Consider the following 18,770-nt stretch of genomic DNA (forward strand, 5'->3'; position numbering starts at 1 on the left):
AAAATTGATTTATGTGATTTGATTAATTAATTTACATCAATTAAATTAATGCATTGTACAATCTCATGACAGTCTAAACAAAATATTAATCTTTCACAAACCAAAACAACTAAAAACAATGTATCAGTTCACTGAAAAACTATGTAATCTAAGAGGATTCATACTAAACAAATAATTAAAAGCTACTTGTTAAAAAAGATTTATCTCTAATAATAATAATAATAATAATAATAATAATAATAATAATAATAATGATAATTTTATATTTTATATGTGCTGAATATTTGTAACTATTACGATTGTAAATATACAAAAAAAGGCAATAAAAATATCTACAATCGTGGTTATTAATTTAAGTATGTTTTTAAGTTTACTGGAAAATAGCCATTTGTAAACTCGAACATTTATAAACTATAAATTGGAAAATTAGTTGATAATGTCATTTGTGAAATTAGTCGCGAATAAAAAATGATATTAATGAAATTAGCGAAATGGAAATTGAAACTTATAAAATTAGCCGATTGTAAATTTTATGAATTGTAAAATTAGCCGTTTTTATACTTCTTACAACTTTTGAATGGGTCGGTCGAATCTGCTCTAATTAAAAAAAAAAAAAAATAAAAAAACTAAATTTATAGAAGTCCTTTTAGATGCCTTAAATCATTTTTTGATCCGTCAATCCGTTCAAGAATTACAAGAGATTTAGAAACGGCAAATTTTACAATCGGCTAATTTTATAAATTTCTGCAGTAAGAACTGACTAAATTTACGTAGCCACAGATTTTTGTTTTTCGCTGTTTTATAAATGACTGAATAAATATTTGATGAAATTTCAATTTTATTAATATCATTTATTATTTGCGACTAATTTTAGAAATGAATTTATCAACTAATTTACAAATTTAGAGTTAATAACCGCTCTAATTTACAAACGGCTATTTTCCAGTAATATCAAAAACATACTTAAATTAATGACCACGATTGCATATTAGTTAAATTAAATTTCAACATTGAATAGCTACATATAATTTTAAATTAATTTTTTTTTAGAGTTAATCTTCAAATCAACAAAATTGTAATATAGTTATGATATATGATATTTCAAAATCATTGAATTCTATGAGCATTAAAGAGCATTGTCGAAAAATAGCATAAAGAATAATAAATTATTACTATTGTTACTATTGTTATTATAACCATTAAACAGTATTTATATTTAATTTCTTTGTTGCCATTAAAAGTATTATCATCGCTAATGTTAACGAGAGATTAAAAAATACCTAAATGCTTCCTGAGATAATTTCTCCGGTGGTATGTGATCACTTTCAATTTTCTCAGCAGAATTACTCTCAGTTGATTTCGAAAGAGTACCATCTGATTTATTAAAACTCGGTTGCGGTGGATATGAGCGATGATCTGCGGTTTTGCTGGATCTAGACGCGGTGGAAGCCGATGGCGATGACGATTGCGATTGCGAGGGGTCATTGCGTCTGAGAACCGACCAAGTAAAGTCACGGAAACCCGATGAATGTGCTGATGAAATCTGCGCCACTGATTTTGCGCGAGTAAATTTACTCGTAGAAATAGGACTCGTTGAGCGAACTGATCTCTGGTGCACTGACGAGTTAATTAATAAATCCTCAGGATATATTATCTGACTGCGGCTATTACGTGTGGTACTTTTACTTCGCTGCCCGGTGGTGCTGTTACTCGCGTGAAGTATATCCCAGCTTTTTTGCGCCCGTTCCAAGAAATTTATCACTTGTTTCATCAATGATCTGTACATCTGCCGGCTTGATTCAGTCTGCCAATTAAAAGTTACATATAATTAATAAATTAAAATAAAATAATAAAATAATTAGTTTTATTTTATTCTACACTGATAAATGAGGAGAAGTTTTTTATTTGAAATGTTTAGAAAAACTACTAAATTTATAAACATAAAACTTGTTTAAAAAATTTATTATTTATTTGAATTAATATTTATTTTAAATTCAAAATAAATCTGTAGTATTTTAATTTTTGGATGTTATAAAAATGAACTAAATAAATATTTTCAATAATTTATGTTTATATTAATAAATATATAAATATTTTTTAAACATGTCAAAAATAAAAAATCATGAAATAAATATCAAATTTATATTTAAAATGTATCGCTTCTTAATTAATGTTTTAAGTTTTTATTTTTTCGAAATTTCATTAATTGATAAAATAATAACATTATTGCAAATTTTTTTTTTTTTTTATAATTTTGTTTAAATATGCAAAATATGGACAATTTTGACAATATTGACAATTTTATTGTTAATTGAAAAATTTGATATTTTTTTAAACTTAATAGAATTTTAATTAATCACAAAGTTGTTAAGAGAGACGATACATGTAAAATTTTTAAAAATCAATTTTTTTTTTTTTTTGATCAATAGTTAGTATAGTATTCTAAAAATATGCCTGTGAATTTCCAAATTTAAATTCGTATTATTTTGTGAGTTATAATTCGTTAAAGTGATCAACGTAACAGTCGGCTCTGAATTTAAATGTGTTTTTCTCGAAACTATTTTTTTAAATTGGCGGGCAAGATTACTCAAAAAGTTCTCAACCGATTCTCATGAAATTTGATACACATCTTCTATGAAGTATTAGCGTCTAGTTGAACCAGTAAAATGCCAAAAAAAAATTACAAAAACTACTATTTTTTTACCCAAAAGCAATCGGAAGAAAAGGTAAAAAATCGAACTTTTTTTTCTAAGGTCACAAATCTGGAATTTTTTTGCTTTTTTAATATATTATAGATTCAACTAGAAGATACATATTTTGTTAACGATGTTTAGCTATGATTTTGGATTTCGGTGGCTATTTTAAAAAAAAATTAACAATAAATTTTTGTTTGTTGTATTTGAATTCATGATGAATGGATCAATGAATTTGCTGATGCTTGAAAAAATTCATTTATTCTTTCTAAATTTATTAAACCTTTGAAAAATAAGGCAGTTACATGTATGGCCCCCCTCAGTATCCAAAACTAAACAAGTCCTTGCAAATAAAAAATTACAAAAGTCCAAAAAAACAAAATTGCGGGAAAGCTCGTATGTAAAGTTAAAATAATTCTACTAAAAAATATAAACAAATTTAAATTCAAACCTCTTGAGCGAGTGATTGATATCTAGTTAAATAATAAATAAATAAATAATAAATTACCTGTTTCAATTGCCATTTGAGAGTATCAACTTGATTCTGAAGATAACTTGAATCAAACTGTGTGGTTTCTTGAAGAGCAAGTGCATTTTGCAACCGCTTATTTTCTTCACTTAACACCTGGCATTGCTGATGAACAAAACAATCATTAGATAATGTAATATAATATTATACATATTATACCAAAGCATAAAATTCATACCAGGTAGGTATACTAAATAATAAAAACTTAAAAACAAAATAAATAAAATACAAATAACAGGCAACGCTTCGATGACCTTACGAACAAAGGCCTTTCACTTCTCATCCCACGCGATTCATACACCCAAATAAATTAATTGTTCATACAAATTAATTATCAATTAACGCCAGTCATTTTTTAAAATTCATTATAATCATAATTATAATTATAATTATATGTAAAAACTTGGGAAATCCTTTCATTAATAATTTTCTTCTTACTTTACATATTTTTTACTACAATCTTCGTATTTTTCAGGGAAGACAACCAACAGACAAGATGATGGTGTTAAATATTTAAAATATTTAAAAAACCTACACGTTTGATATGAAGTAAACGCATTACATAGTGTATTACCATACAATAGAGCTAAAGAGTAAGAGAAGAATTGCGAGATCTATCCGGCAACGGGTACGTTCTGATAAGATCATGAGAAAGGTATAGAAACATGATGAAAGACCGTTTCTGGAGTCACTTTTGAATCTGATGGATTTATAAATATTTTGTTTAAAGTGTGAGAAAATTGCCAAGTACAGTTTACAATTTTTATACTTCTTTTTAAACAATAAGGTATGAATTTTAAATTAATTAATCAATTTGATTAGCATGTGTGTTTATTCTTTGATAATACAATTGTGTTTTTTATTTTTAGGAATCCTGGTATCAATGAATATGTAAATTAACGAATCGCGCGTAGCTTAGCCGTTGAGTCGCGACTCGCGGAGTCGTACGTCGCCCGCAAGCGGATGGTGTTATGCATGGTTGCTCACCCTGAACCGTCCACCGTGGGTGAATACTATCATGACGTCATCTGATACGGTCACTGCTTGAATTATTCAGCGTACCTGTATATACATGTGGATATCTATAGGTATATATTTACAGCAAGTTGTAATCAGGGCAAGGGCTACTGGCATATTGCGCATTTGTTTGACTTTTACGGAAAAAAATTTATATGAAATCATTTGAATTTTTATTTAAAAATCAACCGAGCCGTTTTTTTTTTTTTTTTGTCTTTTCGTTAAATTTATTGAGAATAGTGGGAGATAAAAAAAAAACGGATTAAGATAATAAAAAGGCGGGAGGAATGCGTAGACGAATCTGAAAATAGTCGGCATGAATGTATATAAGAGATGAAAATTTATTTTTGGTGCATTCCATTGGGAATGGAAAGCAATCTCTACTCGTAGCTGTACTGGGTTTGCTCTGAGTAGCCAAGACTCGTGCCTTAACACTTAACTTTAACTCGGTTGAACGGTTCTTGAACTGGTGGATACACTAGAGTAGATACTTACACATCTCTCATCACGATATAATACCAGATAGTACTTTTATATTATTATATATACTTTAAGATAGGATGTACAGTAGACGGTGTACTTTAAGAGTTAGGAATATATATCTTATATATATTTATATAAAACAAGAATATAACAACTGGAGAGTACGTAGGAATGCCAGGAAAATCTGTTTGCTTCTCAAATGTTTTTGTTACTTATCTCCTTTCGATTCCTCTACAACAACCAATCGTTGTTATAATAATAATTGTAATAAATATAAGGAGTGGAGTTGAGTTATATTACACTAAGTCGGGTTTTGCGGTTATTGACTGTCTGTTTTTATAAACTATCCGATGAAATGTATAAACAGAAATCCCGACTATTCTCACTTTATTTTCTTTCATTAAGTTGTGACAGTTTAAATTGTTACTTTATTATTCATATGTAAGCTAGGATACATTTTATTCAATGTTTATTAATAAAGTTAATTATTATCAAATATTTGAAAGCTATTTTTACGGAGATTAAGTTTTATAAATTATTGAAAGAATTTTTTTTTTTTTTTTTCTAAGAGCACGTATTTTTTTTCCTTTTCATGTCTCCGTTTTCATCGTTATTCGGAACAACGTTCCGTCGTACGCTCCAGTTGTCCAGACGTTTTATATCAAGAAAATGTATTAATAAAATATAAACTAAACCGAGATGCTATGTATCAAAGACACACTTACTAAACAATAACAAGTCTATCCTATTTATTTTTTTACTAATTAAGTTAATCATAAATCCTGGTATTTAAGTATCATTAAGCTGGATAAATAAATTAATGTATACTTAAAATTTAAATTGGTGTATATATATATAAGAAAAATAAAAATATATCGGTTAGAAAAATATCTGATTGATAAAACCCATACGAAAAAGCTTCTTCATACTTTTAAAATCGTTAATCACGGGTTAGATAAATAAACAATAAATATTGAATTGGTGCCACAGCCGCTAGTCTCGAAGTAATACCCGTTAGAAAAATATACCTACTGATAAAACCCATATGCTTAGACATTTTAACCACACGTATGATAATTTAATAAGATGTAATTTTTGTTAAGTACAAGGTAAAAATTTAGACCGTTATCCTAAGATTAAAGTTATTTTCTGCAGGAATTTTATCTTAATATTTTTCTTAAGGATTTAGATTAGCTTTAAGTAAGAATTTTTTTTTTTTTTTTTTTTTTTTTCAATCTAATTGGTTACTTTCATTGAATTAGATTAATTTTTTTTTGCTTAGAAATTTTGTTGAATTTATTTATTTTTTCTATTTCTTCTAAAAGTTTCTAATTAAATAAAATTATTCTCAATATTTTTTACAATAGACCAGAGTACCTAGGTAAAATTTTAGACCTCTGTCAAAAATAATTTAAAGCTACAACAATGAAAATATTACGTCACTTTTTAATAGTAAAGTGATTACGAAAATTTTGTTGACCATTATAAAAAAAAGTGAACAATCGTAAATAACAAAATTTTAATTAATTTGTCTATAAACAAAATTTGAGTAATTGTCTCCGGCATTATTAATCTAAATAAAAAAAAAAGACTTCCGTTATCGCATAATCTGTATCAATAACATAAAACCAGCTAATAAAATAGCATTGACATAATATATTAGATGTAATACAAGTACGAATGCATCAATGAGCATAATATATCGCGTATCTCTCGTCAAACCTCATTCCCATCATATCGATTAATCAGCTCGTATCTATCATCTCACTCCATTTCTTTATTCATAATGTCATCCACACACACGAACCTAAAAAAAAAAAAATAAATAAATAAAATAAAATAACTGATATTGTATGAGCATACAACACAGCAGGTGCTCTTCCCACGCTCCTGCGCCTCGTTAAATATATTTACCATACATTTGTATTTCGTAGATCTAGTGTACATATAGTAGTACTTATAGCGACTAGAACTCAACAGTATCTAGACAGTGCGGATGTACGCAAACTATCGTACATTAACGTTATGAACCTGAAGATAAAAAAGTCACGCAAAAAAGCATGATAAAAAATTTTAGATTACCGTTGCAGCAAATCTTCTTCTTCAAATCTCCAGCTCTTTCGCATCGGGTTGTAGCTATCAAGACAACGCGTGCTTTCTCCATATTAATGATCCAGCAACATCATATATACTAGTTGCCGCCAGCACTACGTTACTTGCCGTTATAGTTACATTACATTGGGAAATTACATTGTGCTCCGCGCATGCTTTCCCACTTTTATTTGTATTCTGGTATTATAAACCTATTATTTTGTTAATTCAATTTAATTTTATTATAATTTCATGTATATTTAAAACAAAGGCCAAACAATTAACCGCGAATTTAAAGTATTTAAATAATAAATTATCTAAGCCTCTAAATATAAAAATAATCAAATTTTCACTCTCAAAACCACAGGGGTAATAATGTGGCTTTTTTTATCTTCTATCCTTCATTTTTTACGACTTGCTCATTATATTGTTTTCTCTAATTTTAAAAACAATATAACGTGGTTTTGGCAATTGCGACAATTTCCAGTTATTATTCTTGTCCTGGTTACGTTCCAGTGGAACAAACTCTTTTTTGTAAGTATTTTTTTTATTATATTTTTATTGTCAAGAGTAAAAGACTAGAGCTTTCACTCGACTTTACGACCTTCTGGCAAATTATTCTGTCTTTATCTTGTACTTAACATTTTACATTGTACATATTTATTATTATTATTATTATTATCATTATTATTATAAATTATAATAAATAGCAAACAACACCGGCAGTGTTGCCTCCAATTTAATGTTTAGAAATGAAACAATAATGGAGGATAATTAGCACTAAGTACACTGTATAAATATAAAATTCCTTGTATATTTAACCAGAAATTTATTGAAACAATTTTATAAAATTGTTTGATCAATGTTCATGTTCAACCAGACTACCGGATAAAAGGTACAATTTTTTCTCGACTGAGTTTATTATTTATATAAAATCTACTGGAAATATTAAATATTAAAGGGCTGGAGCGAACTTCCTGCTCACAACGAAACAACTAACGATTACCCAGTACTTTTGTCCTTTCACTTGCAATATACGCAAGATTTTAGTTATATCATTCATACAAACGTACAATGTATCAGGATTTAACTAAAAAAAAAAAAAAAAAAGAAAAAAAAATTAATAAAATTACTATTATAAATATATAAATATATATAACTTTAAATTGAATACCAACGACGGTATTTCAGAGTTAACAGCCGAGTAGCTATTTAAAGATGCACGTGGTAGTTTAGTTGTCATGTAAGTAACGTGTTCTTGTATATCGTGTATGGTGTTTTCTGTAGCTGATGGACTTGTTCCTTTTGTCTGCCATTACGAAGAAATACTCACAGCTCCAGCCGAATAAAAGAATATTTAGTCATAACAATGACTAAAAAATATCCAACTGTAGGAGAGAAGGAGAAAGGATGTGTCGTGTTTGGCACCTGTTCCGGAAACCGGCCCCTTATCGTACACGGTTATAACCCTTTGTTCGTGGTCTACCGTCATCGACCTTTCTTTCAGAACCCATTCAACACACCATCCAATACATACCTCATCAACAGAACATAATACAACTAGCATAACATAACTGCGATTTAACTACTCAAAGTACAGTCATTCTTTCACGCTTATTTATCTGCTATTACCGGCAATTACTATTAACCTTACTATTGGCTATCAATTTATTTATTAGTTGTTGATATTTAATAACTTTATCATACCTTGCGGAGATTGTGTTCGTCTGGGTCCGGGCTCGAGACCTGAAAAATATTTTTTGTTAAAAATTCTGTGTTTTAAATGAAAATTAATTTTGCAGATATTTGACAATTTTTACAATTTTTGTTAACAAATAAATTATAGGAAAAAAAATTAAGAAAAAAAAAATTGACATCTAGAAATTAAAAAAATTTTTAAATAATTTTTTATAATAAATTTAATTGTTAAATAAAATTAAAAATTGATCAGGTAACAGCTAACTTTAATGTCATTGAAAATGAAGTTAGCCGACATTTTAAAATTTTTATAAATTTTTTATTGAAAAAATTTCAATTAAATAGTTTTAAAAAAAAATTTGACCTGTAAAAAACTTAAAAAACTATAAGTGTAATTTTTTTGAAATATTTTTTTAGTTGTAATTTAGTTAATAAAAAAAATCAAAAATTTTCAAACGTCTGCTAACTTCAGTGTCATTTTTTTAATTAACTGTCTAGTCGTTTATAAAACTAATTATTTGATTTAAAAAAAAAAAAAAAAAAAAAAGTTGAAGAAGAAAAGTTGTTTAATTAATGACTGTAAAAAAAATGACAGATAAATTTTTGAAATACTTGAGTAAAAATGTAAAAAAAATAATTAATTACTTACATTGCCGGAAGTGTTATTAATCGTAACTTCGGCATGCAGGCTCTTTTGTAAATTATCCAAATAATCATCAACGCTGGATGTAGAAATATCATTCCTATCATAATAATCCATATCCAGAATTTTGTTGTCGTGATAGTTTGAAACAAAAGACCTAGCAAATGAGCTCTTGAATATTTGACTAATAGACACATCACTCGCGGAAACACGACCAATTTCCATAGATTTTTCCATTATGTATAACCAATTAAAAAAATAAATTTAATTATTATTTACTCAACAGCCAAGAAAATAGCACTTTTAACGATAATCACATCACTGACACACGGATTTTCATCAGAGAAGATATCTCACGATTAATTATTAACCATTGAACATTGTGACGGCTGAACAAAGACTAATTAATTTAATTATTAGTGAATAATAAATATGTAGATAATTATTAAGGTCTACTTTGACCTAGAACATTACAGCAAGACATGTGAAACGGCACTGATGGAAAATACAACGGCGTGCTCATGTTTAACTCTCGACCGCTCTGCGCATGCGCGGGTTTTAAAATGGGCGCTTGCGCATCTGACTAAGAAAGTTGCAGAATTGTTGTAATTATTTAATAAATAGGCATAATTTAATAAAAATTAACTAAAGATTTGTTTAAAAAATTCTTATCATATTTTTAATTATTTTTAAAATTTTTCAATAGATAAATTGCGGGCGTAGTGCGCGCAAATTCAAGATGGAGTGACCAAGTTGGAACGACAACTTTCAGAAAAAGGCAGTTTTGTAAAATTTAAATTATTCACAGAAACAGCCCGCATTGTAATTGAAATTTACGATTTACAGGTAGGTTGCCTACCTGACTCTTTAAAATTTTTATCTTCACCAAACAGATCAGACTTCTGCAGAAAGCTCACTCTGTTAAACTGTCTTACTACATTTATTATTCTGCTCAACAAACTCAGTACCCAATTCCCACGTAAAAAATTACCTGTACCTTCAATTTTGTTCATTCTTGAGTGTACTTAGGAATTATTACAATATAGATAATCCCATCGATGGTTTAAGAAGTATATATAGTATCGTAAGGCACAGTAATATTAGGGGTTTAGTTAAAGCTATTGTAAATCATAGATAGTCTTGGCTATTATATATTTTGAAATCTTAATCTATTACTATACAAAACTAGCAGTTGAGTTTCTGTAAGTGTGAGTACTTGTAAAATGAAATTGGTAAACAACTTAGAAGATACATGACTAGGAAAAATCAACTGTTAAAATTTTAGTACAGAAACTGTATGACGAAATAATATTACTTGTTAGATGAAATATAAATTCTAAGTATATAGTAAATTTAATAATTTTCAATTATAATGTATAAATTAAAAAATCTAAAAACGATTAACTGATATTGATCTTAACATTAAATGTACTGTCATTTAACGAATTTTTTATTTCATTTAACAATTAAATTATTTTTAAAAAATTGCATTTTTAATTTTTAAAAATTTTTACATGTCAGTTTTTTTTTCTTATTTTTTTTTTGCCATCATTTATTTTTTAAAAATCATTAAATATCTGCTAAATTAATTTTCATATATTGATCATTGAATTATTAATAAAAAACTTTCTTTTGAAAGAAATGAGAAATTTTTTAATAAAAAATTAATTTGTTGAAAATTGGATAAAAATTCGCAAGTTGTCGATCTAAAATTGTTTTTTATCAAATCTAGAAAAAACCTTTTTTCAACAAAAAAGTTACTGAAAGAAAAATTTTGATTTCTTCAGCTAAAAAATAAAACTGTTGAAAGTTTTTAAAAAATTAATTTCTTGTCACAATTCTGCTTATTTTTTTTTTTCATAAAAAATTTTTTCTCTCAGTGCATTATAATAACATGAATTTATTATTAATAATTAATTCATAAAATCACAAAGAAAAAAAAAATTTATTATTGTTTATTATTAACATAATTTTCTATTTTGCGATATTTTTTTGTGTATAATAAAACAAATTTTAGTTTAGTTTTTCTTTAAAATGCTACCTTTAACGTTTAAGCTAATGCTTATGATGTTAAGCGAAGATAAAATTTTATGAATTTTGTCGTCGCTCAACTCTCAAACCGAGATAAATTATTTCTAACTACCTGAAACCTTTTAAATGGTGGTGTGCGTAACTTTGTATCTGTGTAACACGTATTTACTTGTTTAAAATTATTTAATCAAAAAATCTTAGTTTTTTAAAATAGGCGGGAGTTATTTAAAAAATTCAGTAAATTTTTCAGCCTGCAAATATTTTATAGACAAAAGTTTAAACTTCTGTAAAATGATAAATTTAATTTTCCTAAGATTGTATCGTTAAATTTTCATTGTAAATATTTACTAGTATACCTTTCTTGAAAATTGAAAGAGCAAGACAAAAATTTCTACATTTTTTTATAATTTATGACAAGCTGTATTTTAGCAGAAAAAAAATAGTTTTATGGAAATTAAAAAAATCCATTTTAAAATTCCTTTAAATTTTTCGGTCAGAAATTTTATGGAGTCTAAAAAATATTAAGATTCTAAAAAATATTAAAAAAAAATTTAGACAGTTTCTTAAATTCTATTTTATATACATCTTTTGTAAATTAATACAAAAATATAAAATTTTTTGTCAACAAACTTGATATACTTGTAAATAAGATTAGTTTAATAATAGTTAGTTATTCTATCCAAGTTTTAACTTTCCTTTATTATAAATATTTAACATACAGCTCATACACATTTACAACCCTTTACACTGATACCCCTTTTGACTCAAAGCACTACCGAAACTAATTATTTATTTTCACCTCAAAATTTCACGCACCCTGTAAACCTTCGCAATAACTAGAGGTGGTCTAAAAAAAAAAAAAAATGATGCAAGTAATGTACTTTTTGTCGATTTATTTCTAAGCTATGAATATTTTTATTTTGCTTGGCAGTAAAAATTTAAAAAATTGCAGAATTAATTTTGATGGAATGATCTATATCTATTGGTATAAGGATTTTTTTATTCCGCAAACTGAAATGATAATAATAATAAAAATATTTGCAAAAAGCGAAAAAATTTTTCGATCATAAATCATTCTTAAATGCTTAGCAAACCCAAAATTTGTCCTAAAAAAAAATCAAATATTTTAAAATCTGAGTCTAATGTTAAAAAATTTCAAGTGTGAAATTTTTCAGAAACATCTGCTATTCCTGCAGATGTTTCAACCGTACATAATTATATACTGTTAAGTCATTGTAGCTGTATTTGTATTAGAATCAGGTCAGTTTATTATTTTGACTTGGATCAATAAAAAAAAAAAAAAAAATACAATCAAAGAACTTTTCAATCTCCGAGGGTATTTTTTTCAATAAACTCTGTAATAAGAATACGTAATTTATTTGTACGAGTATGAAAACTTTCAGATGTCAGCTTTTGTTCGGAGTTAATACAAAGACAGGAGTTTTGAATTGAAATTACGCAAACCAAGTGAAGGAACCACTTTTAAAAATGGTTGAACTAACTATTTAAAATTTCGAAATTTAAAATGACTTGGGTGTTTTATTACTATCAAACAGTATTTTAAAAAGTTCATTTTTTCAGATCTGTATAACTTATTTCTATTTAAATATTCGATGTCACGTATTGTGAATAAAATTATTCTTTTTTTATTGTAAGTATACTAAATCTGAAATTACGAATAAAAAATCTAAAAATTAATTTATATATATATATATATATATAAAAACAATAAATAAATAAATAAACTGGTAAACAATATTTTATTATAAAATATTTATACTTAACAAATATAAACAACAATGATAAAATTATTATGAAGATGGCTTCGACCGATTAACATTAATGTTGAGCGAGTTGTTTATTTTCGGAGAGTTTGAAATGTATAAAATAGAAGATTCGTGCGCTTCGTGCCAGCGAACTCTGTCACGACTATTTAAAATTGCAGATTTCCTCAAATCATTTTTATTAATACTATCGGGATTAACAAGATTGTTATCGCGATCGGGAGTCCAGCAATTGGACCACCTTTTATCCGAGTTAGGCGTAGAATGGCTCGGCTTGGGTGATTTTTTTTCTACCTCTAGTTGTATTGCCGCCGCGCATTCCGCGGCGTATGATATCGGGTCACGGATTCTAGCACTGAGAGCGTCGAATGCGTGTCTCAGATGAGGCTGTCGTGGATTGCGTGTCAGTAATGCGCGCTCGGAACAAAAAGCTGTTGGTATACTTAGATACGTGCTCTTCCGCCACTCAAGATTCAGACAAGCAATAATAGATCCTACTGTTGCTATTCCGGCGAATCCATTCGACGCGATATTTTCCCAGAACAAGATCGACAGATACGATGAAGAGTCCCCATTATCATTATCATTATCATCACCATTTCCCTCACCATCCTCTCGTCGATTCTTGAATGCCAAATTAACGGTCTCGTAGTTCTTCATCCCATGAGGTGCTGGTCCAGTTGACACGACAATACCCACGGTATCAAATTCTCCGTAGACTGGATTGAAACCACGTTGAGACGCTTCTTCAATCGAAGTAAAAGCTCGCGGTGAACAGGTAATTTTACCCGGCACACGTTCGAAGGCGCTTGATTTGCCGGCTGTTATTTGGAGTTCATTGGCCCTGCGTCCTCCCGCGACTACGTTCCGTATACTAATACAACTATTTTCTTTCAGACTACTCAGCAGTTCTTCATTGCAAGACCAGATCGTCAACATTGCCGACAGACCGCCGTCCGCTATTTTAACCTTCAATATCGGCGTGACATTCCTGCGATTCGGTAAATTATTCCTCACACGAGTCTCCAGTTCGTATTTTGCCGTTGAGGCCTGAGAGTCGCTGAAGGAACGAGCAGTCGAGCAGATCGCTTCAATTCGTTTTTGACACTCTGCTTCAAAAGCCAAAGCAGCTTTCTCTTCGCACTTTGCGTTGCGTACGATTGACTGCCCATCGCTCGTTTTCTCGCGGTACAAAATTGGATATATCCGCGATACCGCGACTATCAATTTGCCGATGGCCCCGCCGTTTGACTTAACCGAGCCCAAAGTCACGGTCAGCGGACCGCAAGATCGCTGGTACCCAAGTTTAGCGTCCCAGCGAGCACGACGCGTTGAATTAGTGTGAATTTTCAAACGTACGTCTTTCGTTATTTCTAGCGGATACCGGCCTTCTTCAAGGTTCAGCAGCTCAGCTCCCTGGATCATCAATTTCGTGCCTTCTTGTAGCTTCCTAGAAGAAATGTAAAATTGCATTGCCGAGTCAACACTTGCAGGAATTGAGTACCAACCATCAGTCAATTCAATCGTCTCTTTCATTAATCTCGAGACGCAAAGAACTAGTCTCCGTGAAGGTGGGTCGTCTTTTTCTATGATTCTTCTCAGAGCTGGACGCTCGGATCTGTCAATCTCACGGTCGTAGCGATACTTCAGTTGTTTCATCAGTGTTTCAGGTGTAAGAAATTTGTTATTCATACAGGAGTTACGATTGTTGAATCTTACGCGATCCATGGAGGCTAATTTCCACACAATCCACTTGTAGTGGTTCTCAAACCAACCTTGTGGCAACAGCGAGGGATCAACACCTGGACTTGCTAAAAAAGAACGGTTAAATTCGGCAATACCTGCTTGATTTTTTTCATCAGGTACCAAAACAGCTCCGTCACCGACTGGCACACTGACCTTAGCCCTTAAATCCCTAAAATAAACACAAGTAAATCTATAAGTACTTGCTGTTGCTGAAGTAATTGTCATTATTACAGGATCCAATCCTTCATTTTCCATTTCTTCGAATGAACAATATTCTGGCGCGCAATCACTTGCATATTGAGCCAAAGAAATTTTATCAGCTTGCTTCAATTTCAACCAAGACCCAACGACAGGTCTTTCTTTGAGTCTTTTTTTGGACTCAATTATTCTCTCTTGCTCAAAAACTGCAGTCTTTCGTTGCTCGCGAATATCCTCAAAGTTACAATTCATTTCTTGGGAAAACTGAGTCTCAAAGAATAAATCCTCAGGAATAGAGTCCGGGTTTGAGGATTTTGGTACTGAACCTGGAAATGACTTGGACCTCTTCTCAGGCTTCGAATGGTCTTGGTCTCGGTTAGAGCCTTCAAAGCCGCCGCTCCACGCTTGCTTATTTACACTATTGATTTCAGTCCACGTGTCTTCGGCCTCAAAGTCAATGTCATCATTCAGTAGCGCGACGACACTCGCACGCACCTCGTCATTGATGATGTTACTAGAATTTAAATTGACATTAGTGTCTATTCTTTTTGCTTGCAACGTTGACCCTTCAAGATTACGATCACTGCTAACTGGGTCTGGTTCACACATCATTGCTGACTCTCGCAAACTTTCGTCCTCTTCTTCAATGTCATTGAAAAGTTTGCGCTTCTGCAGGTCCAATCCGACGCAAAGACGCTTTCTGCCTGCTGGTGTTTCGTCATCGGATTTACGCTTATGCGCGTTGTTTATAAATGCTGAATTTTTAATCAACAAGCCTCCGCTAGATCCAGATGTAGACCCACTTGACTTCGAAGTACTTGGCCCAGGATATGAATATCGTTGATTTAATTTTTTCTGTTTTAGTTCCAGTATTTTACTTGTAGGATTTTCATCTTCTAGGTCTTTAGAAAATGTTACCTGCGCTCTCGAGACTGCACTCTCAGCTACCTTAATACTCTTACCAACTTCCGTTTGAAATCCCATCATCATTGGATTGATCGATGGGCCTCTTAAGCTTTTATCTTCAGAAGAAATTTTTCTACTCTTCATTGCAATAATTTCACCCTCAGGATCTTCGGTCTCTAAATCTTTAGCAAATGCTACCTGGGCTCTCGAGATCGCACTTTCAGCTACCTTAATACTTTTACCAGCTCCGGTTATGAATCCCATCATCATCGGATTGATTGATGAGCCTCCTGAATTATTATTCTCCGAAGAAATTTTTTTGTTTTTTATTGCTATAATTTCACTTTCTGGATCGTCATTCTCTAAATCTTTCGTAAAGGCTACCTGTGCTTTAATCATAGCACTCTCAGTAATTTTAATCCTTTTACCAACTCCCGTGGTGAATCCCATCATCGGATTATTCGGCAAATCTCTAAAGTCTTCATCAAAAATATTATTCTTCTCGTTCTCCCTCACATTAATTTTATTTCTGTTTATAAAAATATTTCTACCAACAAATCCACTTTTTTCAACTTGAGTATTTTCATTCCGAGCCACTTGAAAGCCAGAGGTCGAAGCCACTGGCTCATTAAACTCTTTAGCGCCGTTCACTTTATCCCTCTTCTCCAGATTTATTTTATTGAGTTCATCATCAGACATTATATTTTTAGCCTTCAACATTGCATTATCGGCCACTTTAATGCTTTTTCCTCGTCCGGTTTGAAAGCCCACATCACTTAATTCACTCGGCATCTCGAAATTTAAATCGTCAAAAATACTATGATTTAAATTAGAACTATTTACATTTGTACTTTGTTTAACAGGTAATTTTTTGATAACCGGTTGCTTAAATTCTACCTTTCCAATACTGCGATTATTTACATCTGAGTTACTGGTAACTACAACGGGTTTAAAGCCGCTGTGCTCTAGATTTATTTTACACTTAATACTATTATTTTGTTCATTTTTAGAAACATTAGCATTAAAAGTATCAAATCCTGTGGATTCAACTCTTGAAACAGCTTCTTCAAAATCATTATCAAGCTCCAAAGACTCAAAATCATCAGCCGCTGAATTTTTCCAGTCTTCACTTTTGTTTCTATTCGAATCTTTTACGGGTGTTGATTCCACCCTATTTTCAATAAGTAAATCAATATCGTGTTCTTCATCAATGTCACCAAGCAAAAATAATTCCTGAGACACAACATTTTTTACACTAACTAAAATATCTTTATTATTAGCAGTTTTAATTGTCGAGTTAACATTTGTCTTTAACGAAGACACTAACGACTTATATTTATCGTGAACCATATTTTTATCAGAGTCTTTTCTCCGAATTATTTTACCTACCGGATAAATATTGTTGAGATAATTTTCATAAAATTTACGGTACCTTTGAGCAATTTTCATACTATCATCTATCTCATCAATTTCAAAGCCTTTGAAACTATCAGCTGATTCCACCTGATGCGTATGAGCATATTCAACAGCAAAATCATTGTGCTTCTTTAATAATTCTTGACTGTACTGACGAGAAGCGGGAGAAAATCCCTTGAAATCTGGACTTTCTGAATTCGCAACTACTTCAGTGCACTTGTCATTATCACCAAAAGGCTGGTAATTATGATTTAGCTCCTGACTATCTATACAAATCTGAGAGAAAGGCAAATCTTGGTCATAATTAAAAGATTCATCAGGTAAATGGTCTTCAGTGTCTAAATCTTTGTCATCTCTTGCGAACTGCGAAAAAGTAACAAATCCTTCTTTACTTTGCGGTTTTTTTAAATCATTTTGAGGTCGAAATTGATATTTACTAGACTCCAGAGCCAAGTAGTCCTTAAAAAATACTTCATCGGGAATCTGAATGATTTCGTCTTTATTTACATGAGAAATTTTTGACGCCTGTAACTCTTTCAGTCTTCTGACGCGTTCGACTGGTGATGCAGAGTTTGCAGATCTGATTCCACCGGTGCTAGAGCTGGGATACGAGCTCTGGCTTGAACTGAAACTGCGGTTACTGTCATCTAGCCTATCTTCTATAGACTTTTCGGCGATTGGACTCAAGTAGACGGAAGGTGAATTCTCAGGACTGTCGAAATTATTCCTAAGACTGCTTTTTGGAGACACATTGGAGATATTATTCAATATTCGTCGACCACGATGCTTCTTTTTCTTTTTTGGAACTATCGGCGATACTGGAACCACATCCTCGATATTTGATTCTGTCGGGGTTAGTCTCAAAGAATTACTACTGACATTTTCTTGATTAACAGCACAGGGACTTTCTGCTGGCAACACTCGAGCTCTATTTGCCTCGGGAGTTTCGAGGTCAACTGTCCAGTTCGGCGCTTTTGTTAAGAAAGGCCCAAGGCTGCATGGCGTCAAAGGGCATTCTGGCCCAGCGATAGCTCTAAATTTAAAAAAAAAAAAAAAAAAAAAAAAAAATCGTTTATTTACTTTAATATTATTTAATAAATATTTTAATTTTAACAAAATAAAAAATAAATCCAACTCACGACTTGTATGGGGAAAATCCATACTGTTGAGTGGAAGGTAATGATCTGAATGAGGCATCGATCTTTGGAGATTGAATGCTCGAGCCTCGTACTGACAAGTAATTCTCATCATCTAAATATAAATAAACAGTTTGAAATTAAGCTGTCACTTTTTTTTTGTTGCAATAAAATGAAAAGAAAAAAATTTTTAAAAATGCTTACCTCCAAACAAATCTTCTGATTGATCAGAATCATGATCAACATCCATTATAATTTCATTTCAACCATATTATGCTTAATTAAGTTTTTAAAAATTTTAACGGTACTATAAATAATTATTTCTGTTATTGTCAATTAAATTTATTTGATAATGTAAATGTTGTTATTGTCTAATGTGAAAAGTTTTATTTATAACCA

At 30.5% G+C, this 18,770-nt stretch overlaps 2 protein-coding genes across 3 annotated transcripts in view; both read right to left on the reverse strand.

Annotated features, from left to right (window-relative positions):
• Window positions 1-10,033, reverse strand: part of LOC141528550 (uncharacterized) — a 28,067-nt gene extending 18,034 nt beyond the window's left edge. For both annotated transcript variants that reach the window (XM_074244654.1, XM_074244653.1), the window contains exons 1-4: window positions 9,161-10,033; window positions 8,521-8,559; window positions 3,202-3,327; window positions 1,281-1,804 (exon numbers count right to left, since the gene is read on the reverse strand). In XM_074244654.1, coding sequence (XP_074100755.1) covers window positions 1,281-1,804; window positions 3,202-3,327; window positions 8,521-8,559; window positions 9,161-9,391 — 920 coding nt within the window. In that variant the 5' untranslated portion in view covers window positions 9,392-10,033. The remainder of the gene's footprint in view (window positions 1-1,280; window positions 1,805-3,201; window positions 3,328-8,520; window positions 8,560-9,160) is intronic.
• Window positions 10,034-12,928: 2,895 nt separating this feature from the next.
• On the reverse strand, window positions 12,929-18,732 carry LOC141528722 (uncharacterized). The gene is made up of 3 exons (XM_074244918.1): window positions 18,576-18,732; window positions 18,375-18,486; window positions 12,929-18,268 (listed from the first exon to the last, which is right to left on the reverse strand). Exons 1-3 carry the CDS (start codon window positions 18,619-18,621, stop codon window positions 12,997-12,999), a joined length of 5,430 nt encoding a protein of 1,809 aa, XP_074101019.1. The 5' UTR covers window positions 18,622-18,732; the 3' UTR covers window positions 12,929-12,996.
• Between the last annotated feature and the right edge of the window lie 38 nt (window positions 18,733-18,770).

This window comes from Cotesia typhae, unplaced genomic scaffold (genome assembly GCF_013202065.1).
Source record: "Cotesia typhae breed Kobodo isofemale line unplaced genomic scaffold, CoteBio_Ctyphae contig_44, whole genome shotgun sequence".
Classification (NCBI taxonomy): Eukaryota; Metazoa; Arthropoda; class Insecta; order Hymenoptera; family Braconidae; genus Cotesia; species Cotesia typhae.

Coding starts and splice junctions, on each gene's coding strand:
- LOC141528722 (XM_074244918.1), bottom strand. CDS start 18,621: ATGGATGTTGATCATGATTCTGATCAATCAGAAGATTTGTTTGGAG. Junction 18,487..18,575: donor ATCAGAAGATTTGTTTGGAG/GTAAGCATTTTT, acceptor ATTTATATTTAG/ATGATGAGAATTACTTGTCA. Junction 18,269..18,374: donor GGATTTTCCCCATACAAGTC/GTGAGTTGGATT, acceptor TTTTAAATTTAG/AGCTATCGCTGGGCCAGAAT.